The sequence below is a fragment of the Tachyglossus aculeatus genome, chromosome 6, assembly GCF_015852505.1.
Source record: "Tachyglossus aculeatus isolate mTacAcu1 chromosome 6, mTacAcu1.pri, whole genome shotgun sequence".
NCBI lineage: Eukaryota > Metazoa > Chordata > Mammalia > Monotremata > Tachyglossidae > Tachyglossus > Tachyglossus aculeatus.
This window is the reverse complement of record NC_052071.1, coordinates 5,478,526-5,494,148: the sequence shown is the minus strand read 5'-3', so window position 1 is coordinate 5,494,148 and position 15,623 is coordinate 5,478,526. Positions and strand designations below refer to the sequence as shown.

General features: G+C 46.3%; 1 protein-coding gene across 1 annotated transcript in view; it reads right to left on the bottom strand.

Annotated features, from left to right (window-relative positions):
• Window positions 1-15,623, bottom strand: part of FSIP2 (fibrous sheath interacting protein 2) — an 86,312-nt gene that overhangs the window by 60,061 nt on the left and 10,628 nt on the right. Inside the window, 3 exon segments of the mRNA XM_038748419.1 lie at window positions 7,414-7,561; window positions 10,464-10,574; window positions 12,867-13,008. Of these exon segments, the coding sequence (XP_038604347.1) occupies window positions 7,414-7,561; window positions 10,464-10,574; window positions 12,867-13,008 (401 nt within the window).

Here is a 15,623-nt window from a genome sequence, read left to right as displayed (position 1 = left end):
TGGTAGATGGGACCCCCTGCCCACAGGGAGTTTAGAGGAGGAGTTGGGTGTTAAAAACAGATTATTGAATTGGTTTCATCACACCCCACAGACAAACGTTTTAAGGAAATGCCTGACAATGACAAAGTAAGAAATCATCTTTAGGAGCGTGAATCAATCAATCAATCATATTTATTGAGCACTTACTGTGTGCAGAGCGCTGTACTAAGCGCCTGGGAAGTACAAGTTGGCAACATATAGAGACAGTCCCTACCCAACTGCGGGCTCACGGTCTAAAAGGGGGAGACAGACAATAAAACCAAACATACTAACAAAATAAAATAAATAGAATAGATATGTACAAGTAAAATAAATAAATAGAGTAATAAATCTGTACAGACATATATACATATATACAGGTGAAGATGGAGCCATCTAGTCTGGGCTTGCTACCGCTTCAGCCGAACCCTTTCATTTTTGCCTCATTATGGCTTTTGCTTAGTTACTCGGTTTTATGAAGAAAAATTGGATCTCGCCCCTGCAGTATTGGGGAACATCCAGCTCCTCAATTTGACTCGCTTTTGGCCCGCTACACATCCACCGTACACCCCCTGGCCTGGAATGCGCCCCCCCCCCAACATCCGCCAAGCTAGCTCTCTTCCTCCCTTCAAGGCCCTACTGAGAGCTCACTTCCTCCAGGAGGCCTTCCCAGACTGAGCCCCCTCCTTCCTCTCCCCCCCACCTCCATCCCTCCCGCCTTACCTCCTTCCCTCCCCCACAGCACCTGTATATATGTATATATGTTTGTACGTATTTATTACTCTATTTATTTTACTTGTACATATCTATTCTATTTATTTTATTTTGTTAATATGTTCTGTTTTGTTCTCTGTCACCCCCTTCTAGACTGTGAGCCAACTGTTGGGTAGGGACTTTCTCTATATGTTGCCAACTTGTACTTCCCAAGCACTTAGTCCAGTGCTCTGCACACAGTAAGCGCTCAATAAATACAATTGAATGATTGATTGATATGTTTGTACATATTTATTACTCTATTTATTTATTTATTTTACTTGTACCTATCTATTCTATTTATTTTATTTTGCTAGTATGCTTGGTTTTGTTCTCCGTCTCCCCCTTTTAGACTGTGAGCCCACTGTTGGGTAGGGACTGTCTCCATATGTTGCCCCCATGTACTTCCCAAGTGCTTAGTCCAGTGCTCTGCACACAGTAAGCGCTCAATAAATATGATTGATTGATTGATTAATCCTTGTGTCTTTTTGTGTCTTAATCCTTGTGTCTTAATCCGAGTCTTTTTGAGTCACCCAAGATCATGCAGCAGACAAATGGCAGCAAACCTTGTGACTCCCAGGCCCGTGCCCTGTCCCCATGCCATACGTCTTGTCTATCGATGGTTATCTATTGATCTATGCTATGTACTGAGCGCTCGCTTGCTTTGTGGAGAGCCCCATCCAAAATGCTCGGGGGGGTACACTACAACAGAGTTGGTAGATGGGACCCCTGCCCACAAGGAGTTTAGAGGAGGAGTTGGGTTTTAAAAACAGATTATTGGATTGGTTTCATCACACCCCACAGACAAACGCTTGAAGGAAATGCCTGCCAATGACAAAGTAAGAAATCATCTTTAGGAGGCGTGAATCAATCAATCAATCGTATTTATTGAGCACTTACTGTGTGCAGAACACTCAACTAAGTGCTTGGGAAGTACAAGTTGGCAACATATAGAGACAGTCCCTACCCAACAGTGGGTTCACAGTCTAAAAGGGGGAAACCGGGCAGGCAGAACCGGGGTGAGAACCTAGATAATAATAATACTAAAAATAATGGCATTTATTAAGCGCTTGCTATGTGCAAAGCACTGTTTTAAGCGCTGGGGAGGTTACAGGGTGATCAGGTTGTCCCACTGGGGGCTCACAGTCTTAATCTAATCTTATGTCGTCTTATGTTGCCGGCTTGTACTTCGAAAGCGCTTAGTCCAGTGCTCTGCACACAGTAAGCGCTCAATAAATATGATTGATTGATTGATTAATCCTTGTGTCTTTTTGTGTCTTAATCCTTGTGTCTTAATCCGAGTCTTTTTGAGTCGCCCAAGATCATGCAGCAGACAAATGGCAGCAAACCTTGTGACTCCCAGGCCCGTGCCCTGTCCCCATGCCATACTGCTTATCTATCGATGGTTAGCTATTGATCTCTGCTATGTACTGAGCGCTCGCTTGCTTTGTGGAGGGCCCCGCCCAAAACGCTCGGGAGGGTACACTCCAACAGGGTTGGTAGATGGGACCCCCTGCCCACAGGGAGTTTAGAGAAGGAGTTGGGTGTTAAAAGCAGATTATTGAATTGGTTTCATCACACCCCACAGACAAACGTTTTAAGGAAATGCCTGCCAATGACAAAGTACGAAATCATCTTTAGAAGCATGAATCAATCAATCGTATTTATTGAGCGCTTACTGTGTGCAGAGCGCTGTACTAAGCGCCTGGGAAGTACAAGTTGGCAACATATAGAGACGGTCCCTACCCAACTGCGGGCTCACGGTCTAAAAGGGGGAGACAGAGAACAAAACCAAACATACTAACAAAATAAAATAAATAGAATAGATATGTACAAGTAAAATAAATACAGTAATAAATATGTACAGACATATATACAGGAGAAGATGTAGCCATCTAGTCCCGGCTTGCTACCGCTTCAGCAGAACCCTTTAATTTTGGCCTCATGATGGCTTCTGCTTAGTTACTCGGTTTTATGAAGACAAATTGGATCTCGCACCTGCAGTATTGGGGAACATCCAGCTCCTCAATTTGACTCGCTTTTGGCCCGCTACACATCCGTCGTACACCCCATAGCCTGGAATGCCCCCCACCCTCCGCCCATCCGCCAAGCTAGCTCTCTTCCTCCCTTCAAGGCCCTATTGAGAGCTCACTTCCTCCAGGAGGCCTTCCCACACTCAGCCCCCTCCTTCCTCTCCCCCTCCTCCCCCTCTCCATCCCTCTCGCCTTACCTCCTTCCCTCCCCCACAGCACCTGTATATATGTATATATGTTTGTACATATTTATTACTCTATTTATTTTACTTGTACATATCTATTCTATTTATTTTATTTTGTTAATATGTTCTGTTTTGTTCTCTGTCACCCCCTTCTAGACTGTGAGCCAACTGTTGGGTAGGGACTTTCTCTATATGTTGCCAACTTGTACTTCCCAAGCACTTAGTCCAGTGCTCTGCACACAGTAAGCGCTCAATAAATACAATTGAATGATTGATTGATATGTTTGTACATATTTATTACTCTATTTATTTATTTATTTTACTTGTACCTATCTATTCTATTTATTTTATTTTGCTAGTATGCTTGGTTTTGTTCTCCGTCTCCCCCTTTTAGACTGTGAGCCCACTGTTGGGTAGGGACTGTCTCCATATGTTGCCCCCATGTACTTCCCAAGTGCTTAGTCCAGTGCTCTGCACACAGTAAGCGCTCAATAAATATGATTGATTGATTGATTGATTAATCCTTGTGTCTTTTTGTGTCTTAATCCTTGTGTCTTAATCCGAGTCTTTTTGAGTCACCCAAGATCATGCAGCAGACAAATGGCAGCAAACCTTGTGACTCCCAGGCCCGTGCCCTGTCCCCATGCCATACTGCTTATCTATCGATGGTTAGCTATTGATCTCTGCTATGTACTGAGCGCTCGCTTGCTTTGTGGAGAGCCCTGTCCAAAACGCTCGGGAGGGTACACTACAACAGAGTTGGTAGATGGGACCCCTGCCCACAAGGAGTTTAGAGGAGGACTTGGGTTTTAAAAACAGATTATTGGATTGGTTTCATCACACCCCACAGACAAACGCTTGAAGGAAATGCATGCCAATGACAAAGTAAGAAATCATCTTTAGGAGGTGTGAATCAATCAATCAATCAATCAATCATATTTATTGAGCGCTTACTGTGTGCAGAACACTCAACTAAGTGCTTGGGAAGTACAAATTGGCAACATATAGAGACAGTCCCTACCCAACAGTGGGCTCACAGTCTAAAAGGGGGAAACCGGGCAGGCAGAACCGGGGTGAGAACCTAGATAATAATAATAATAAAAATAATGGCATTTATTAAGCGCTTACTATGTGCAAAGCACTGTTTTAAGTGCTGGGGAGGTTACAGGGTGATCAGGTTGTCCCACTGGGGGCTCACAGTCTTAATCTAATCTTATGTCGTCTTATGTTGCCAGCTTGTACTTCCCAAGCGCTTAGTACAGTGCTCCGCACACAGTAAGCGCTTAATAAATATGATTGATTGATTGATTAATCCTTGTGTCTTTTTGTGTCTTAATTCTTGTGTCTTAATCCGGGTCTTTTTGAGTCGCCCAAGATCATGCAGCAGACAAATGGCAGCAAACCTTGTGACTCCCAGGCCCGTGCCCTGTCCCCATGCCACACTGCTTATCTATCGATGGTTAGCTATTGATCTCTGCTATGTACTGAGCGCTCGCTTGCTTTGTGGAGAGCCCCGTCCAAAATGCTCGGGAGGGTACACTACAAGAGTTGGTAGATGGGACCCCTGCCCACAAGGAGTTTAGAGGAGGACTTGGGTTTTAAAAACAGATTATTGGATTGGTTTCATCACACCCCACAGACAAATGTTTTAAGGAAATGCCTGCCAATGACAAAGTAAGAAATCATCTTTAGGAGGCGTGAATCAATCAATCAATCAATCGTATTTATTGAGCACTTACTGTGTGTAGAGCGCTGTACTAAGCACTTGGGAAGTACAAAATGGCAACATATAGAGACAGTCCCTACCCAACAGTGGGTTCACAGTCTAAAAGGGGGAAACCGGGCAGGCAGAACCGGGGTGAGAACCTAGATAATAATAATAATAAAAATAATGGCATTTATTAAGTGCTTACTATGTGCAGAGCACTGTTTTAAGCGCTGGGGAGGTTACAGGGTGATCAGGTTGTCCCACTGGGGGCTCACAGTCTTAATCTAATCTTATGTCATCTTATGTTGCCAGCTTGTACTTCCCAAGTGCTTAGTACAGTGCTCTGCACACAGTAAGCGCTCAATAAATATGATTGATTGATTGATTAATCCTTGTGTCTTTTTGTGTCTTAATTCTTGTGTCTTAATCCGAGTCTTTTTGAGTCGCCCAAGATCATGCAGCAGACAAATGGCAGCAAACCTTGTGACTCCCAGGCCCGTGCCCTGTCCCCATGCCATACTGCTTATCTATCGATGGTTATCCGTTGATCTCTGCTATGTACTGAGAGCTCGCTTGCTTTGTGGAGAGCCCCACGGTTGGTAGATGGGACCCCCTGCCCACAGGGAGTTTAGAGGAGGAGTTGGGCGTTAAAAACAGATTATCGGATTGGTCTCATCACACCCCACAGACAAACGTTTTAAGGAAATGCCTGCCAATGACAAAGTAAGAAATCATCTTTAGGAGGCGTGAATCAATCAATCAATCAATCGTATTTATTGAGCGCTTACTGTGTGCAGAGCATTCAACTAAGTGCTTGGGAAGTACAAGTTGGCAACATATAGAGACAGTCCCTACCCAACAGTGGGTTCACAGTCTAAAAGGGGGAAACCGGGAAGGCAGAACCGGGGTGAGAACCTAGATAATAATAATAATAAAAATAATGGCATTTATTAAGCGCTTACTATGTGCAAAGCACTGTTTTAAGCACTGGGGAGGTTACAGGGTGATCAGGTTGTCCCACTGGGGGCTCACAGTCTTAATCTAATCATGTTGTTTTACGATGCCAGCTTGTACTTCCCAAGCGCTTAGTACAGTGCTCTGCACACAGTAAGCGCTCAATAAATACAGTTGATTGATTAATCCTTGTGCCTTTTTGTGTCTTAATCCTTGTGTCTTAATCCGAGTCTTTTTGAGTTGCCCAGGATCATGCAGCAGACAAATGGCAGCAAACCTTCTGCCTCCCAGGCCCGTACCCTGTCCCCATGCCATACTGCTTATCTATCGATGGTTAGCTATTGATCTCTGCTATGTACTGAGCACTCGCTTGCTTTGTTGAGAGCCCCGTCCAAAACACTCGGGAGGGTACACTACAACAGAGTTGGTAGATGGGACCCCTGCCCACAAGGAGTTTAGAGGAGGACTTGGGTTTTAAAAACAGATTATTGGATTCGTTTCATCACACCCCACAGACAAACGTTTTAAGGAAATGCCTGCCAATGACAAAGTAAAAAATCATCTTTAGGAGCATGAATCAGTCAATCAATCGTATTTATTGAGCGCTTACTGTGTGCAGAGCGCTGTACTAAGCGCCTGGGAAGTACAAGTTGGCAACATATAGAGACGGTCCCTACCCAACAGCGGGCTCACGGTCTAAAAGGGGGAGACAGAGAACAAAACCAAACATACTAACAAAATAAAATAAATAGAATAGATATGTACAAGTAAAATAAATAAATAGAGTAATAAATCTGTACAGACATGTATACATATATACAGGTGAAGATGGAGCCATCTAGTCTCGGCTTGCTACCGCTTCAGCAGAACCCTTTTATTTTGGCCTCATGATGGCTTCTGCTTAGTTACTCGGTTTTATGAAGACAAATTGGATCTCGCACCTGCAGTTTTGGGGAACATCCAGCTCCTCAATTTGACTCGCTTTTGGCCCGCTACACATCCGCCATACACCCCCTGGCCTGGAATGCCCCCCCTCCCTCTGCCCATCCACCAAGCTAGCTCTCTTCCTCCCTTCAAGGCCCTACTGAGAGCTCACCTCCTCCAGAAGGCCTTCCCAGACTGAGCCCCCTCCTTCCTCTCCCCCTCCTCCCCCTCTCCATCCCTCTCGCCTTCCCTCCTTCCCTCCCCCAAAGCACCTGTATATATGTTTGTACGTATTTATTACTCTATTTATTTATTTTACCTATACATATCTATTCTATTTATTTTATTTTGTTAATATGTTCTGTTTTGTTCTCTGTCACCCCCTTCTAGACTGTGAGCCCACTGTTGGGTAGGGACCGTCTCTATGTGTTGCCAACTTGTACTTCCCAAGCGCTTAGTACAGTGCTCTGCATACAGTAAGCACTCAATAAATACGATTGATTGATTGAAGTCACTTAACTTCTCTGGGCCCCAGTTACCTCATCTGTAAAATGGGGATGAAGACTGTGAGCCCCCCTGTGGGACAACCTGATCACCTCATAACCTCCCCAGCACTTAGAACAGTGTTTTGCACATAGTAAGCGCTTAATAAATGCCATTATTATTATTATAGAGGGGGAGACAGACATTAGTAGGAATAAATGTATTACGGATCTGGACATAAGTGCTGTGGGGCTGAGGGAGGAGTGAATAAAGGGTGCAAATCCACAAACAACGGTGAACAGGAGGACAAGAAATCTGCTTTTTGAGAACCCAATCCTCTCTTGCCCCTCAGTACCTTGCTTTTCGATGTCTTCAGTTTCCAACGCCAAACCATCTAGTCCTTTGCTTTCCAGTGTACTTCTCCTCTTCTCTTCTCGTCTGCTATCATGTCCTTGTAATTTTTGTAAGTGATACACCATTTTCCTCTCTAGAAGAGCTTGCTTCTACGAAACGAAAATTATCAATGTAAAACATCCCATTTTGATGGGTGAGATCATTTCTCAAACCAGGTAATAATAATAATAATAATAATAATAATAATAATGGCATTTATTAAACGCTTACTATGTGCAAAGCACTGTTCTAAGTGCTGGGGAGGTTACAAGGTGATCAGGTTGTTCCACGGGGGGCTCGCAGTCTTAATCTCCATTTTACAGATGAGGTCACTGAGGCCCAGAGAAGTGAAGTGACTTGCCCGAAGTCACACAGCTGACAACTGGCAGAGCCAGGATTTGAACCCATGACCTGTAACTCCAAAGCCCGGGCTCTTTCCACTGAGCCACGGGGTGACATTGCTGGTCCTGAGCTTTAATAACTATGGTACTTGTTAAGCGCTTACTATGTACAAAGCACTGTTCTAAGCGCTAGGGGGGATACAAGATGATCACGTTGTCCCACGTGGGGCTCACATTCTCAATCCCCATTTGACAGACGAGGGGACAGAGGCCCAGAAGAGTGAAATGACTCGTCCGAGGTCACCCAGCGGACGAGCGGCAGAGCCGGGATGAGAACCCAGGTCCTTCTCTTCCTCCCTTCAAGGCCCTATTGAGAGCTCACCTCCTCCAGGAGGCCTTCCCAGACTGAGCCCCCTCCTTCCTCTCCCCCTCCTCCCACTCTCCATCCCCCCAGCCTTACCTCCTTCCCTTCCCCACAGCACCTGCATATATGTATATATGTTTGTACGGATTTATTACTCTATTTATTTATTTTACTTGTACAGATCTATTCTATTTATTTTATTTTGTTAATATGTTTGGTTTTGTTCTCCGCCTCCCCCTTCTAGACTGTGAGCCCGCTGTAGGGTAGGGACCGTCTCTATATGTTGCCAACTTGTACTTCCCAAGCGCTTAGTACAGTGCTCTGCACACAGTAAGCGCTCAGTAAATACGATTGATTGATTGATTGATTCTGAATCCCAGGCCCGGGTTCTAACCATTAGGCCACACTGCTCTTGTGGAAAGTCACGGTGAGCCAGTCCTCCTGAGCGACAAGTTTCCATTTGAACCAAAGCTTCGCTCCAAAAGAGAGAGGAGGCGGCGAAAGAGAAAACGGCGACGGGGGCTGTCAACATTAAACACTGCAACACAACAAGAAGCAGTGTGGCTCAGTGGAAAGAGCCCGGGCTTTGGAGTCAGAGGTCGTGGGTTCAAATCCCGGCTCCGCCAATTGCCAGCTGTGTGACTTTGGGCGAGTCACTTCACTTCTCTGGGCCTCAGTTACCTCATCTGGAAAATGGGGATTAAGACTGTGAGCCCCCCGTGGGATAACCTGATCACCTTGTAACTCCCCAGCGCTTAGAACAGTGCTTTGCACATAGTAAGCGCTTAATAAATGCTATTATTATTATTATTATTATTATTATAACAACAAGGGGACTGTCTCACGCATAACAACAGGCACCCGCAGGTGAACTAACGTTCGGTAGTATAACTTTCGAGGTCAAAAGACAACTGTTCATATCATAATTTGCTCTGCACGCAGTAACACTCATAAATGACAGTGACCGTGGGCAGGGATCACATCTATCATATCATATCATATCATATCATCATATCAGTGAGTCTCCCCGCTGCCCCCCTGCTTCCGTACAGTCCCCAATCCTCCTGCCCCTTGAGATCCATGAGGCTGGTTTTTTATTTTAATGGTATTTGTGAAGCGCTTACTACGTGCCAGGAGACACTGTACCAAGCGCTGGGTTAGATAGACAAGTTAGGTTGGACACAGTCCGTGTCCCATATGGGGCTCACAGTCTTCATCCCCATTTTACAGGTTAGGGAACTGAGGTCCGGAGAAGCCTCAGCTTAGGACCCAGTCAGCCCAGAGAAGCAGCATGGCTCAGTGGAAAGAGCCCAGGCTTTGGAGTCAGAGGTCATGGGTTCAAACCCTGGCTCCGCCAATTGTCAGCTGTGTGACTTTGGGCAAGTCACTTCACTTCTCTGTGCCTCAGTTACCTCATCTATAAAATGGGGATGAAGACTCTGAGCCCCCCCCACCCCCCCGAGGGACAACTTGCTCACCTTGTAACCTCCCCAGCGCTTAGAACAGTGCCTTGCACATAGTAAGCGCTTAATAAATGCCGTTATTATTATTAATATTATTATTATCTACCAACCCTGTTACACTGTCCTCTCCCAAGCGCTTAGTCCAGTGGTCGGCGCTCAGTGAATGCCCTCCCGCTTCATGCCCTCAGACGACCCCTTTGTTGAGCCCCCCTCTCCAAGCCTCCGTCCCGGCAAGGCCATCATCTTCTCGCCCCAAGGACCAGATGCCCACAGCGTGAGAGGCCGTGCGGCCTGGCGGCTAGAGCCCGGGCCCGGGAGTCGGAAGGACGAGGGGTCCAGTTCCAGCTCAGCCACCTCGCCCGCTGTGTGACCTCGGGTGAGTCACTTCACGTCTCTGGGCCTCAGTTCCCTCATCTGTAAAATGGGGATTGGATACCATCCTCCCTCCTAGAGTGGGAGCCCCTTGAGAGACCTGATGATTTTATATAATAATAATGATGATGGCATTTGTTAAGCACTTGCTATGTGCCAAGCACTGTTCTAAGCACTGGGGTAGACACAAGGTCATCAGGTTGTCCCACGTGGGGCTCACGGTCTCCATCCCCATTTTACAGATGAGGGAACTGAGGCACAGAGAAGTCAAGTGACTTGCCCAAGGTCACACAGCTGACAAGTGGCAGAGCCGGGACTAGAACCCACGTCCTCCTTCTCCCAAGCCCGGGCTCATTCCGCTAAACCACGCTTATATCTACATATATCTACTTATATCTACCCCAGCGCTTAGTACACAGTAATAATGATGACTTGGGGAGGAGAACAGATGGGAGGAGAATTCTCTCTGTACCTTTCTATCCTTCTCTTCTCGGCTTTTCTTTCGCAGTTCCTCTACTCTAGCTTCTCTCTTGACTTCTTCTCCAATTTTGGCCAGAAGTAACATTTCTTTGGTCTTCCATTCCTAAGGAGAGAAAAATTTGGCACCCAACTGTGGAATGACAGATGCTTTAAAGAAAAAAATGGTATTTGTTAATCAATCAATCAATCGTATTTATTGAGCGCTTACTGTGTGCAGAGCACTGGACTAAGCGCTTGGGAAGTACAAGCTGGCAACATATAGAGACAGTCCCTACCCAACAGTGGGCTCACAGTCTAGAAGGGGGAGACAGAGAACAAAACCAAACACACTAACAAAATAAAATAAATAGGATAGGTACAAGTAAAATAAATAAATGAATAAATAGAGTAATAAATATGTACAAACATATATACATATATACAGGTGCTGTGGGGAAGGGAAGGAGGTAAAATGGGGGGGATGGAGAGGGGGACGAGGGGGAGAGGAAGGAAGGGGCTTACTATAAGCCCCTAGTATAAGCCCCTATACTGTTAAGTGCTTACTATATGCCAGGCAATATACTGAGTGCTGGGGTAAATACAAGACACTTGTCTGCTGCGTGACCTTGGCTAAGTCTCAATTTCTCTGGGCGTCAGATATCTCATCTGTAAAATGGGGGGTTAAGAATGTCAGCCCCATGTGGAACGGGGACTGTGTCCGATCTGATTATCTTGTATCTACCCCAGTGCTTAGAATAGTGCTTGGCACATAGTAAGCGCTTCACAAGTGCCGTTAGACAAAAAAAAAAAAAGGTAATGAGGTTGAACACAGTCTATGTCCCACATAAGGCTCGCGGTGTTTTTTTTATGGTACGTTAGGTACTCACTTACTATATGTTAGGCACTGTACTAAGCGATAGGGGAGTCACAAGCCAGTCAGGTTGGACATAATAATAATAATAATAATGATGGCATTTGTTAAGCGCTTACTATGTGCAAAGCACTGTTCTAAGCACTGGGGGGGATACAAGGTGATCAAGTTGTCCCACGTGGGGCTCACAGTCTTCATCCCCATTTTACGGATGAGGTAACTGAGGCTCAGAGAAGTGAGGTGACTTGCCCAAGGTCACATAGCAGACATGTGGTGGAGCCGGGATTGGAATCCGTGACCTCTGACTCCAAAGCCCGGGCTCTTTCCACTGAGCCATGTTATGCTCCCTGTCCCATGTGGGGCTCCCAATCTTTAACCCCATTTTCCAGATGAGGTCACTGAGGCCCAGAGAAATGAAGTGACTTCCCTAAGGTCACACAGCCGACAAGTGGCAGAGCGGGATGAGAACCCAGGACCTTCTGAGTCCCAGGCCCAGCTGCTTTTGGCCAGCTGGCCAATGTTTCTCCTGATTTATTTAAGCGGGTGAGTTTTTGCTGTAATAATAATAATACTAATAATTACGGTATTTATTAAGCGCTTACTATGTGCCAGGCACTGTTCTAAGCGCTGGGGTAGATACAAGGTCATCACGGTGTCCCACATGGGGCTCACAGTCTCCATCCCCATTTTCCAGATGAGGTAACTGAGGCCCAGAGAAGTGAAGTGACTTGCCCAAGGTCACACAGCAGACAAGCGGCGGAGCCGGGATTAGAACTGTAACCTGCAGCCAATTTCTATAACGAGTTGGAGGCAGCCCAATCCTAAATCGCCTCTGATTTTCAAACACATCAGCAGCCTGCTGGGGAATTTCAGGATGCCGGGCATCTCAGGGAGTGAGCTGCAAGAGACACTGATTTGGGGAAAGTCTCTAGTTAGTTTTCATTCTCACTCCCAAGCACTTAATCCATCATCATCAATCGTATTTATTGAGCGCTTACTATGTGCAGAGCACTGTACTAAGCGCTTGGGAAGTACAAATTGGCAACATATAGAGACAGTCCCTACCCAACAGTGGGCTCACAGTCTAAAAGACTAATCCAGTGACTTGGACACCTATTTTAGTCAGAAAATTGAAATCATCGGATGTGATCTCCCTAAAATCTTCCCAATCCATCCGGCTCCTTCCAGTTACGGCCCCATCCCTCTCCTACCGTTCCTCTCCAAACTCCCTGAGCGAGTCGTCAACACCGGCTGTCTTCAGTTCCTCTCCTACAATTCTCTCTTTGACCCCCTCCGATCTGGCTTCCGCCCCCTTCACTCAATCAATCAATCAATCGTATTTATTGAGCGCTTACTGTGTGCAGAGCACTGTACTAAGCGCTTGGGAAGTACACTCCACAGAAACCTCCCTCTCAGGGGTCACCAGTGAGCTCCTTCTCGCCAAATCCAACAGTCTCTACTTCATCCTAATCCGACACCGTGAACCTCCCCCTTCTCCTGGAAACATTAGTCAGGACTGACTTGATTCTCCAGGTTCAAGCTCACCTCTTCGATCTTTCGGCGAAGGCTGAGTTTTCTCCTCGTGTGCTCCCGATGTCTTTTCTCGTCCTCGTTCAGCTGCTGGAGACACTGCTCTTCCGTGGTCCGCTCCAGGTTTTCCAGTTCCCTGCTGATCATGTCCAGATATCTTGAGGTAAAAGTAGAAACAGTCAGTTATTCCAGAGGGTCTCTTCTTATCCGATCGTCTTCATTACCAATCGATCGAGCGGTCGTACTTTCTGAGCGGTTACGGAGTACAGAGCACTGGACTAGGCACTGGGGAGAGGACAATATAACGATATCACAGAGGTGGTAGATGCTTTCCCTGCCCACAGGGAGCTTACGGTCTGGAGGAGGAGGTGGACATTAATAGAAATCAACACCTGATGCATCTGCACGTGAGTGGTGTGGGGCTGGGGGCGGAGGTGAATTGAAGGGAGAAAGTCAGGGTGACGCAGAAGGGAGTGTGAGAAGAAGAAAGAAAGGCTTAGTCAGGGAAGGCCTCTTGGAGGAGATGGGCCTTCAATAAGGCTTGGAAGAGAGGGAGAGCCATTGTCTGTGGGATTTGTGGAGGGAGGGCATTCCGGGCCAGAGGCGGGACGTGGGCGAGAGGTCGGCGGCGAGATAGATGAGGTGGAGGGACAGCGAGAAGGTTGGCGTGTTTGGGCTGGGACGTAGTAGGAAAACCGTGAGATGATGTACAATACTATTTGTTAAGCACTTACTATGTGCCAAGCACTGTACTAAGAGCTGGGGTAGAGTCACGATAATCGGATTCCACTTAGGGCTCACAGTCTGAATAGGGAAGAGGACAGGTATTGAATCCCCATTTAGCAGATGGGGCCCAGAGAAGCCAAAGTGACTGGCCTGAGTTCACCCAGCGGATAAGGGGAGGAGCCAGGATTAGAACCCAGCTCCTGTGGCTCCCGGGCCGGGCTCTTTCCACTAAGCCAGGCTGCTTTTCTGTCGGTGGCTAGTTCTTAAAATTGCTTTGAGGAACATATTGATAGGCCACCCTCAGACCTAGGGGAAAGAGCCCTGGGATTCAGAGGACCTAGGTTCTAATCCCAGCTCTGCCGCTTGTCTGCTGTGTGACCTTCGGTGAGTCATTTCACTTCTCTGGGCCTCAGTTTCCTCATAATATTAATGATGGTATTTGTTAAGCGCTTACTATGTGCAAAGCACTGTTGGGGCTGAAGCCTGGGAGCCCCATGTGGGACAGGGACTGTGCCCAACCTCATTACTTTGTATCTACCCCAGGGTTTAGAACAGTGCTTGGCACACAGTAAGTGCTTATAAATACCACAATTACTATTATTGTTGTTATCGTTACTATTAATAATAATCCCCATTTAACCCATTTGTAGTGGACGGAGAGAAGACTGAAATAGTGGACAGTGTTTCTCTCCTGAGATTGATAATCAATAATAAAGGAACTAGTAGTCAAGAAATACGTCAAAGATGAATGTTAGGAAGACTTGCTATGAAGAGCACGGAAAAAAGTCATGAAACGTGCCGATGTAACAAATGCCACAAAAATACAAATCGTCAGTTCTACGGTATTTCCGGTAACAAAGTGCGGATCTGAAAGCTGGACGGTGAAAAAACAGGATGGAAAGCGCATCGATTCTTTGGAAATGAGATGTTGGAAAAGGTGTTGCTTTGTTGCCAACTTGTACTTCCCAAGCGCTTAGTACAGTGCTCTGCACACAGTAAGTGCTCAATAAATACGATTGATTGATTGTTGCAAATAGCAGGGACTGCCCGAAAGACAGACAAATGGATTTTGGAGCAAAGTAAGCCAAAGTGGTCTTTGGAAGGCCAAATGATTTGACTTAGATTAGGATATTTTGGACGCATCATCGGGAAGACTAATTCTCTGGAGAAGACGCTAATGCTAGGAAAAGTCCGGGGAAAACATGGACGAGGCAGACGACGGCAGCTAGACGGCTAGAGACCCTAACAACCATAACGGAAGAACCGTTAGAAAAGAGGACATTCTGGAGAAAACAGATCCTAGAGTCGATTTGAATCGCAAACGACTTGACGGCACTTGATAATCATAAAAATAATAATTTTACAGATTACTATTATTTTTACGGTATTTGCTAAGCGCTTAACTATGGGCCGGGCACCGTACTAAGCGCTGGGATGGATAACAAGCAGATCGGGTTGGACGCAGTCCCTGTCCCACGTGGGGCTCACGGTCTCCATTCCCATTTTCCAGATGAGGTCACTGAGGCCCGGAGAAGTGAAGTGACTGGCCCAAGATCCCACAGCCGACAAGTGGCGGAGCCGGGATTCGAACTCACGCCCTTCTGACTCCCGGGCCCGGGCTCTAACCTCTAAGCCAAACCCCACGTGGGACAGGTGTCCAACCTGAATTAACTTCTCTGTGCCTCCGGGACCACATCTGGAAAATGGGGATGAAGACTGCGAGCGCCACATGGGACGATCTGGTTAACTTGGATCTACCCCAGCGCTTAGAACAGTGCTTGACACATAGTAAGCGCCTAATGCACACCAGAGTTGTTATTATCGTTATTATTAGAAGCAGCGTGGCTCGGTGGAAAAAGCCCGGGCTTGGGAGTCAGAGGTCAAGGGTTCTAATCCTGACATCATCATCAATCGTATTTATTGAGCGCTTACTATGTGCAGAGCACTGTACTAAGCGCTTGGGAAGTACAAATTGGCAACATATAGAGACAGTCCCTACCCAACAGTGGGCTCACAGTCTAAAAGACTGACTCCCCCATATGTTTG